Here is an 11258-nt window from a genome sequence, read left to right on the forward strand (position 1 = left end):
TTGAATACTTCTGTTGATGGGCAGCTCATAGTTCCGTGATTAGATAGTGTCTTTCCTATATTGAGCAAAAAGTCTGTCTCCGAATAATTTCCAACCCTTTGTACCACCATTCATCTCTTCCATGTAGGAGCACTTCATGTATTTGAGGAGAGCATTAGTTTTCTAGTTTTACATTCAGGAGAAAACTAGATCCTTCAGCTATTTTTCACAATATGATTTTTGTACCGTTTTACCATTCCATTTGCTGTCCTTTGGACATACTTTATCTGGTCAGCATCCCTCTTAAAGCAACCATGTTTGAGCATAGCACCTCAGATACCATCCAACCAGTACAGAACACAGACACAGTTACCTCCCACGTGTAATATGAGATTCTTTTTCTAATGCAGTTTAACAATTGCATTTTGTCATTAACTCATGGGAAGTTAGTATCAACCCCATACTAAGTTATTCTGCTCCTTCCAAACACTGTAAAAGAAAAAATTATAAAAATAAGTTATGTGTTCCCACTCTATTCCCCAAAAAGCAGGATCCAAATTTTGGTGATTTGACTTTACCATAGAAATTACATAGTCTTGTAAACTCCTATATTTTCATATAAGTAGTCTAAATCTATACAACTAATTTTTTCTTGTTATACACATTACTTAACCATTGTAATAATTAAAAAAAATTTTAATGACAAAGCACAAAATCACCATCTTAACACATTGATTTCTTTTTCATTTTTTTCATGTGTCCTTTTCTTGTCTGGTGAGAAATAAAACTCAGCAAGTAGTGAATCAGATGTTTTGATGAAGTTAAGGTCCTGTATGTCTATAGCATTCCCCTGACTGTCAGCTTACCAATCATATTAGAAAAAGAAAGAAGCTGAGGTTAGTATGATTTTATATTAGAAAGCCCGTGTTGTCGCCAAAGATTCACCTCATACCTGTGTAAATAATGTACAGTTGTCTATAATGCTGCTTTTACAATTCTGCATGAAATTAGCATATGGCTTCCTAGTCTGCAGTTTAGAGAATCCCGTGTTTTTATCCTCAAAAAGTTCAGTCATTATTTACCCTACTATTTGTAATTTCTCAAAAGAGCAAATTTCTTTAGCACCGTGAGATATAATTTTGGTTCTGGTGACTTCAACTCGAGGAGGCCAGGCTCTTACTCATCAGCTTCTCAGCTCTCTTGTACTTCATTGTTCTTCCTCTTATACTCATTCTATGTGCTGTACACTTGGTACCATTCTCCTTGCAGAAGAGAATGGAGGTAACATCGGTACTGAGAAACTGTTTTCTTACTATCCTTTATTAACATTACACTAGTTTCTCCAAATTGTGAGCACGTCTCTTTATTTTGAAAGTAATGGAAAAGGCCCTCTTCCTTTTCTTTAGCTCTTTTATTCTGGTAGACTTGGCTTGTTCTGGTTTTGAACATCCTGGACACACTACTGATTCACCCTTAGTTGATATCCCTTTCTTCCATCTATTGTGCATGTCCTCTTAAAATAGGAGTTCAGGGGAGGATCTCTCCTGTTTCTCTCATTGGAAGCATGAATGATTGATTTTTTAGGCTCTCTTGTTGCTCCCAAAAGGAATTTTTACTTAAGCTCTGTTTTCCTAGAACCTGTTGTTTTTTGTTTTTCCCATTCCCTTTATGTGTTTGAAATTAACCTTCCTAAAATCAAAGGTTCATTTAGGTCTATACCTGTCCTTTCTCTCAAGATAATGGGAACACATATTTCCTCCCCAAATTGCCATCTTTTCTACATTATCCATTTTGAGTGGCATTTGTCCTTTGTTTTCTGAGAAGACAATTTTCAGCACAAGTCTTGAAGCCAGAATCAGCTATTGGCGTTTATCAGAATGAAATTCCCAGCAGACTGTTGAGTCACCCTTGTTGACTCACCCCTCTGTCCAATTTTCTTACTTCTATTAGGAAATCACCACCTGGACCCTGCATGTGACCAGGTTGCCCTAGGACAATACCTCAAAATATCATTAGTAGTCCTATCCTTTTGTCTACATTGTGGCACTCCTCACCAGGCCATCAGACTCTGTTCTGCCATTTTCCAGGAAGGGATGCATATAGTAACCCTCAGTGTTATTTTACCACCTTCTCGCTCTGGAACAAAATCTCTTTTTGCCTTGCCTCATCCAGCTACAAATTCTGTAGTCCTCACTGCCTCCTGGGAAACCTCATTTATGTGCTCTTTTTGTGGCAACTGTGTGTATGTGGGTTAGTTAGTGTACAGTCTCTGTACTGTTGTCACTACCACACCCAGTGCCTTACAGAGAAACTGCGTTTAGATTTTATCTGGGTTTTTTTTTTCTTTCCTGAATTGGTTTGAAGTCATCTTGCTTAGACTAGAAAATCTTCACTGAGGCCTGTTTTCTCATTGCTTTTGAGGGGCTCTTAAATATTGATAACCAATCTCTAGTATCTAAGATCTATCAATATAGTCAGCTGTTGACTTGTGTTTTCCTTTTTCTTTCTAAATCAACTCCTTTAACTGGAAAAAGAAATGAAGAGACCTTGTGTCTAAGGCCTTCTGCTTCCTGTCTGGATATTCAGAGATCTTCCAAGAAGACTTCAGACTTTGCTGACTGTTGCTTTAATTCTCCAAAATTGGCACAAGTTGATTTCAGGTCTTTTTTATTCAGCAAAATGAGTTTCCTTAGTCTCTTTTTTTAACTTAGATCTTTCTACACAGATCGTTAAAAGAAGAAATCCTTCTATAAATAGAATTGCATATGAACAAAATGGGAAATTTTGTAGGAAAATAATCCTCTCAAAATCATTTTATCTGCAGAAATAATCACAAGAAAATGCCCTTTTTTACTTTTAAAATCTACTTTTCTAAAGGTGTGGTCCTATTGTTTTTTTACCCATGAAAATTCCCTGTAATGGGCTTGATTGAACATCAGAAATGCTGTTTGTGACTTGCTTGTCATTGAATTGTCTTGTTTTTCTATTTCTCCCTTATAACCTCTTAATCTGTTTCATTTTTGCTTTTTATTTTTTTTAATCTTTGGCAATAACCTCACATTTTAAAAATACCTCTTTGTTAGGAAGTACTAGTTATAGTTTTAATCACAGCTATGATTATTATAGTTCTATTTTTATGTGTAGGAATAAATACTGACATTGTTAAAACATATGTGCTTTAATATATCAGAAACTTTCTTAGATAAATATCACCATTGACTTTTTAAAACCTTTTCTTATTCTACACTTGGGTTCTTTTTACATCTTGTCAGCATTTCATAATTCAACTAAACAAAGATTTATTGAGCTGTATGTGCCAATACTGTGTTAGCCGTGATTTCTGCTTTGAGAGACATGTTAAGGTGACAGAGCTTAATTATATGAAACAATTAGAAAGGAAAATACAGTTTAATTTAGTTCACAATATGGTTTTCCATTGAGATTTTGTGAGAAATTGGGATTTGAAAAATCTGAAATAAGGTGATTCTACTGAAAGTGATGGTACTTTGAGATGGGCTTTGATGAATGGAATAATTTTGTGGTCAGCAACTTAGTGTTAAATTGGCTTTCTTTGTACCACAGCACACTAAAGACTGCTATTGAGCTTAAAGGAAACTTATTCCTAGTTGTTTTTTTAGGATATGCTGTTCAGCATTATCTCTCTTTTCCTGAACACTTGGTTGATTGAACCCAATGTAGAACCTTGTATTTACCTGCGGTAACTGTGTCATCTTAAATTTGGGTCCTTACCTAGCTATCCTGACTCTATCAAAGTGTTTATTATCCTGCCAGCTTCATGTCAACTTTTGTGTGTGTGTGTGAACTTTTTTTTACTGGGGTATAGGACATTGGGTGGGAAATGTCACCTTGGGGTATGCCTTTCCCCCAAGAAGTATTCATTCTAACCTTCCTGGGATGGTTTTTGGAGTTTTCTTTTTCTTAGACCTGCTCTTGCTGCCAGCAACCTCTTAGTCTCCTGCTTGGAAGAGAATTTCCTCTTTTTCTTGGGGACACTCTTGTTGCCTGCTTCTTTGGGACCACTAACTGTTTCTTCTTTGTGAGGATTGCTCCCTTTGGGAACACTTGTGCTGCCAGCTGCCTCTTCAAGATCACTACTAACGAGCTCCTCCTTAGAAAAAGATTTATTTTTCTTGGGTTTGGAGAAAGAGGTAGTTGGGCTTTCCATTCCATTCTCCTGAGGAGCCTCCTGTACTTTTTTTTTTGCTTTTTCTTCTTTTTGGGTTTTTCACACATCTCCTCACATTCCTCTGAAGTACTACTGCTGTTTTCTGAAAATGCAAAGGCACGTGCAGCCAGCCATTTCTTTTCCTTCTTCCAGCATTTCTTCTGTTTCTTCGGCATCCTAGCGATCTCTGCAGCTGCTTCATGTGCCTGAACTTTGCTTCCTTCATAACATCCAGACTCTTTCGTTGAATCTCTCTAGTCTCATAGAAGGACAGCCACTCCTTAACTTGTTCTCAGAGCTTCCCCCCAAATACACTCGTGGACACCTCAGAGAAGCAATCAGTTCATGAGGCAGTACTGCATCAGTTTGCCGAGTATTGAGAGATGTGTATGGCCTTTGTTTTTGGCAGCTGCTTGGCCAATGAAGGTGAAGTGGAATATGAGTCCATATTTTGGTGTGTTACCCCTTGTCTTGAGGGCTCTGGAAACTTAGTCCCTTTGCTGGGTCCTGGGAGTCACTCAGACACCAGGACTGGCCACATGTCAACTTTCGATTTGGTCACCATGCCTTCTGAATCTTTAAGTCACTGATTTTAATAGTAAGAGCACAAAACTGTGAGCAGAGCCATTAAGGACCTCCTCCCAGGGTGGGGTCGACTTGTTAACATGAATGTTCTATCAACTCGTAGCTGAGTCCATCTATGTAGTAGAAACCAGCCCACACTTCTGTTATGTCCACAGCATGCTTTATCTCCCGTTTGATTGAAGCCCATCTGTATTCTGTCAACCACATTTGCTTGTTTAGCAGTCTGATAGGTCTGGGACAAAAGGTAAAGAGGTTACTGTGACCTGGTTTATAAGAAGTGCCCACCAATTTCTTTGTGTGTTTGTGTGTGTTTTTAGTTGAAGTTATTCCATAAGTGTTACTAGCAATTACAGAAATCACAAGATGAAGGAAAAATCTTCCTCCTTGGAAATCACCCTTTCATTTTCCATTTTCTTTTACAGTGTCCATAATAATGCATTTTGCATAACTGTATCCTTATGGTAGAAGTAACTTAATATTTTGCTTTTTATGTCTATTATTTATTTTATAGTCATGTTTCCATTTGGCTATTTAGTATTCATAATTTTTGTTTTAACTTCTGCATAGTATCCTATCCATTAGATGTGCTGTAATTTACTTATCCATCATCCCCAAATTGGAAATTCACATCATTTCCTGTTTGTTTACTATTAGAGAAAACATTGCTGTGAACAGCTGCTTCCTTTCCTAAATTCTGATAAAGACAACAACATACCTTTAACTGCCAAACTTCCAGCTTTAAAGATTGTACAGTTTACAAATTAATCTTACTACCTATTATGGAAGAAGAAAATGTGTATACGAAAATCTATAATGGCATAAAGGAACAGATATGGTTCAGTGGAGCCCAAATGGTAAAGAGATTTTATTTGAGCTTGGGGTATCAGAGAAGACTTCATGGTGCAAGTCATTTTTGAATAAGCCTTGAATGATGAAAAGGATTTGAATATGGAGTTGGATTAAGTGTATTCTAGATTGAAGAAACTGAGCTCGGAGTAGAAAAACCTCAAATGTGTACTGTGGGCATTAAGTGGTTTACTTTGGCTTAGAGCACAGGGTCTGTGCTCTATGTATTCTAGGGCCTGGAAGTTGTAGGAGCTGAAGTAGTGGGGTACTGCTGGGTCTCGGAGGGCCTTGAATACAAACTGAGACCTTTATAGTGTAGTCATTAAGAGTCGAGCCCTGATCAAAACTGTTTCAGTTGATTAACCTTTTTGTTGCTGTTTTTTTCCTGATACAGTCTTCTTGCCTGGTGCTTTTCATGCAGTAGGGCACTCAGTGATCTTTCTTTAAATGACAGAACCAAAGAATGGCCATGGTATGATGGGACAGACAGATATCTACTGGAAGAGGTATCAAAGTATTTGCGATAAGGGGCCACATGATCAGAAATCCTCATTGATATGTCTACATTAGTTTCTCAGTGATGACAGTGGCAGGTTTAGAGGGTCTCTGAATGCATCCAAATATTGGACACTCCTGTCAAGAGAGTCAAGTGTATTTGGAAGGTTTAGATATAGTATTTTCCTTTGTTTGAAGATCCATCATTATGTCACGGTTTTAAGATGTAGTTTTAGTGGAATTAAAATTGAATGGCTCAAAATTACATGGTTAATTACATTCGGTTTCAGTTACATTTATTGGTCCAAGCCTGCTGGCATGACCCATAAAGGGGAGGCATTGCTGGCTTCTGCAGCAGCAGCAAGCTGGCTCATTCTCCCTAGCATTTGCCCCAATTTTCTGTTCTCTTTTTACCCTATTTTGTATTTACTTCCATAGAGCACTTAAAAACTTTTCTTAGAATGACGTAGCAGAGTAAAGATTACTAGTTTCCACATATTAGCTCTTATGGTAAGATTTTTTCCCCTGTGTATCTCAGAATAATAATATATAGCCTAAAGGGGATCCTGATGAAGATAATAGTTTATTTTTTCAGACTGTACTTGAAGTATTGCTTTCATTTCTGGGTACCATATAACAAGAGGGATATGAGTAAATTGTAGTAGTTCAAGTTGGAAAGTGGCTAGGATAGAACAGGTCATGTCACAGAAAGATTGGCCTGGAAAAGAGTAGGCAAGATACTTTAAGTGACTTAAAAGCTGATTTGTGGAAGAGGGATTAAACTTGTCCCATATGATAAAAACCAGGACTAATGGTTAGAAAGGGAACAGACTTGGGTCTCAAGAATTGTCTGGCAGTTAGGGCTATCCAAAGATGCCCTGGGAGGAAGTAAATTTTAGAGTAGACAAGCACAGTTTAAACGACTACTATGGTAGAACTTGTTGACCCTTAAATTCCCTTTTAACCCAGTGTTCTAACCCACTGTTCTGTGATTCTGTAACTTTGAGATTTCTAGTATGAGTGAGAGTGGAAAATGACTGGAATTAAGAGAGTGGAGTTGCCTTTCACAGCAGGTAATGTAATCTTAGACACGTCGAATTTAAAAGGAAGTCAGGTTCCATAGTGGAGATGCCCTGGCAGTTGTGGTAAAAGTGGGATTGGATGTCAAGTGAGAGACCGGGCTTAGGGATAGTCGTAGGAGTCCCAGGTATAAAATTAGTTTAACCCATACAAATGATAATGAGTTGGTTCTCTGAGGGGAGTTTGTTCAAAGAAGAGTATGAAACCTAAGAGAATACCTGTAGAAAGAAATCATACCTTCAAGCGTTATTGAAATAGACAGTAGAATGTAGTCAGAAGGCCAGGAATACAAGAAGGGTAATGCTGAGATTGGAGATAGTTGGCAGAGGAGGTATTGATCAGTAGCTTCAAATACCATGGAGAAATCATGGAGAATGAGGAACGAGGAAAAGGCATTTAGGTTAGAAATATCAAAATTATGTGAAATTTTAAGGAAGCAGTTTCAGTAGAGCCCACAACCAGGAGAGCCTAGATTTTAAAGACAGAGTGAAGGAATGAGAAGCTGCCTGTTTAAGAAATACAGGGAAGGAAGGAAGGAGAGAATGCAATAGCCAGCTGGGGGAGTAGACAAGAGTAAAGGTGATGTGTTTCATCACTAAAGGAATTTTTTGTTTTCAAGCTAAACCTAAAGATGGTGAAGGCTCATCAGTTTTTAGTTTTAGTTTTGGGTTTTTTTTTTAATTCTTAAGGCCTTGTGACATAATGGATATTCTGCCATTTGTTTCCCTTTATCCTTCCTAATAACCACCACCAGGGGGAAATCTGAATCAGAGAGAAAAGTTTGGGAGTCAGATAGCTTTGCTCTGTGTCCTCAGTTCCTAGTTTAAGAAATAAATAAAGGTGGCTGGGTTGCATACTTTCCAGAATCGTCACCTCGTTAGTTAGAAGAGAAGGCTCCAGGACTCAATGTGGTGGTCAAAGGAGACTTTAACTCTGCTTAACTGCAATGTTGTAAATTTTTAAGGCTAATAATATGCATAGATCACTTATGTAGTTAAAATTATTTTTTAAGCAGGAAGTGAAAGAGGAAGCATTAATGAGAGTATCTGCTAGCAATAGCAAGTTCTTCACAATTTCCTGTGATTTTTTTCAATTTATCTCTATTTTTTGCAGTCTGTTCTGCTTTCTAGTTGAAAGGATACTTTGAGTACTCAGAGACACTCACAGAATGCCAATCAGAGGGGAAGATGTTTCCCTACTGAGCGTAAGGCAGAATTGTGCCTAAGGGTGAATTAAAAGTGTCAGCTAAGAGAATTTATTAAAATTCTTATGATGGTGGCACTATTTTTTCCAGACACTAAAGATTCCAAATACTATTAGTTTTCAGGAGAGTAAAACTCTAATACTCTTGCTACGTAAATATTATCAGCTTAAGAAAAATATGAGCAAACATTTATATATGTGTAGTTTTAATTTAATATTTACAAAGCCCGTTGGCTTACACTCATCTCACTGGATTTTATATCCAAAGATAGCTTGTAGGTGAAATTGTATTGAAAGGTCCTTTAGCAAGTCTCCTGCTCCTCATGCTGTGTTGTAGGGATTGTCTTTGGGCAATCCAATTTGGAGTGATTTTACTTTTTATTATGTTTCGTTTCTACTTTTTCTGTAATTATGCTTTTGTAAACCAAAATTATTGAAAACAAATTTAATCATTAGTGGATTGTTATAGGGCATATAAGTAATCATGTTCATGTCTGTGTGACTCAAGCCATATGACTGGTCAATGAGTTTAAAAGATTTATGGCTTCGCAGGTCGGGTCTATGCTGTCTTGTCAAAGAGAGAAGGTCGAGTGCTTCAAGAAGAAATGAAAGAAGGGACAGACATGTTCATCATTAAGGCTGTGCTGCCTGTTGCCGAAAGCTTTGGTTTTGCTGATGAAATCAGGAAGAGGACGAGTGGCCTGGCCAGCCCACAACTGGTATTCAGCCATTGGGAGGTAAAAATGCAAATCCCCATTCCTTCCTTCTCAGCTATGGTTGTGCTTTCTACAGAAGAGGCAAAGAATAGCAGACAAAACTGATCATGCCATTTGGCCTTCCTATGGCTCTGCTCAGTCGAATGGACAGAAGAAAGCAGATGGCCTTTTTCATCCAGATTGAATGATCCTTACATATTATGTGGCTTGTAATATACTCAAACACACAGAGAAAAGCTAATCCTTTTTCCCCCTCTCTAAAGATTTATTTTAGATTTTTAAAGGAAAATCACCTTTTGAGAGTGAAACTTCAAGGACCTTTTCTTCTGGGGAAAACCAATAGCTCCAGCATTTAGAGGGGAATCGTTATGCTTCTTGCAAGGGATGACTGAATTGTTTTATTATGTATTCTTCAGTCCCTGTTATGGAGATTCAGGGTTTCTATGTCTTTAAAGTGTTGTGGAATGAAATGGCTCATCAAAACACGTCATTGGGGCCGGCCCGGTGGCGCACTGGATAGTGCGCCGCTTGGGAAGCGCGGCGGCGCTCCCGCCCGAGGGTTCGGATCACACGCACCCAAAAAAAGCTAGTAGGGAAACTTGCCAGAATTTGAACCCAGATCTGCCAAAACTCCAAAGTCAGACCATAATTGTGTCTCCCAGTGTGTAAATATCTATCAAATACTTTGTGCACATGTGTGAACATGCCAAACTTTGAATGATTTAAGTATAACCTGTATTTTAATACTTAGGACAGCATCATAAAATTAATTTCTAAATGAATATTGAAATTTATCCAGTTTCTATGTTCAGTATAGGTAAAGGCAGGTAAAAAGGCAAATCATATCTCTAATCAAAAAGGAAAACTTAACAGATTTGCACTGTAGAGAAGAAAAGATTGTTGAACACATCATTCTTTAAGTTAGGGAAAAAAATAACAAAAGGGGCAAAGGTGAGGTCAGGCCAGCCTTTCTGAACAGATCCTTGAAGGAAAAGTAAACGTTAACCAGCTAAGAAGAAGGACATCAGTCAGAGAGTGTCACAGGAGACAAGGATGGTGAAGGAAAACTGCAGGGAATGTGTGAAAAAGCCTAAGATCAGAAATAGATTTTTTTTTTTTTTTAAAGATGACCGGTAAGGAGATCTTATCCCTTGACTTGGTGTTGTCAGCACCACACTCTCCCAAGTGAGCTAACCAGCCACCCTATATGGGGATCCGAACCCGTGGTCTTGGTATTATCAGCACCACATTCTCCCAAGTGAGCCATAGGCTGGCCCAGAAATAGAATTTTTAAACTGAAAGATGTAAGTAAAAAGTTAATTTTAAGAAAGCAGTTTTTGTTGTCACTGTTTACAGGTTATATAAAAAATAATAATGGGAAGACGTTATTCACTTTTACCATGGAGGTTTGTAGTTTAGTGGAAGAAGCATTGACTTTGGCGTCAAATAGTCCTGGTTTCAGATATTAATTCTACCCCTTATGTGAACAAAGTATGGAACCTCCCTGAGTTTTTTTTGCACCTGAGATAAAGTATGTCAAATATCTTATCTAGTGCCTGACATTGGTAGGCCCTTGCTGGTGTGACGATTGTTTTCTTGTTTATCATTCTCTGTGTCTATACTACGTTCATTTTGGCTTATTCTCAGCAGTGTGTCATTGCACTAGGCTTCACACAAATAATCCAGGGGTTTTTTCTTAATTCTATTTCAACAAAACTCATGGTTTAGGGTTTAGGTTCAATGGTAAGCTGTTCTTATTGCTCTCATTTTCTTTAGCCTGATGGTCTCTTTCTCTAGAACACTTTAAACAAAGAGTTAAATTTTAGATGATAATGGAGAATGAGAATCATTGAAGGAGAACTTCCTTTTTAAAATGAAATTTATAGTCAAGTGAATCAGTGAAGTAAAAAAGGGTGACATTTCAGAAAAACTGACTTTGGACAGGGCAATTTGATTTTAACTCAGCAAGTTCATATTGTCTAAATTGATGCAAATGAAGTTGCTAGTCCAAAGCACTCAACTGTGTCTGCTTTTCCTTAAAAAAAAAAAAAAAGATCACATCTTAATGCTTGCTAGAACCAAGGTTAATGTTCTGATCTAGATTACTTTGGCGGGGGGGGGGGGGGCAGTAAAAACTACATTTTAAGGGATTTACTATTAAATTTTTT

At 37.7% G+C, this 11258-nt stretch overlaps 1 protein-coding gene across 2 annotated transcripts in view; it reads left to right on the forward strand.

Moving 5' to 3' along the window:
• EFTUD1 (elongation factor Tu GTP binding domain containing 1) overlaps positions 1–11258 on the forward strand; it is a 168920-nt gene that overhangs the window by 144764 nt on the left and 12898 nt on the right. The window contains exon 18 of one of the 2 annotated variants that reach the window (XM_008578389.1): positions 8927–9111. In XM_008578389.1, coding sequence (XP_008576611.1) covers positions 8927–9111 — 185 coding nt within the window. Of the gene's footprint in view, positions 1–6050; positions 6098–8926; positions 9112–11258 lie in introns of those variants that run through there. The other variant, XM_008578391.1, reaches the window with a different exon arrangement.

The sequence above is a fragment of the Galeopterus variegatus genome, unplaced genomic scaffold (assembly GCF_000696425.1).
Source record: "Galeopterus variegatus unplaced genomic scaffold, G_variegatus-3.0.2 Scaffold1676, whole genome shotgun sequence".
Lineage (NCBI taxonomy): Eukaryota > Metazoa > Chordata > Mammalia > Dermoptera > Cynocephalidae > Galeopterus > Galeopterus variegatus.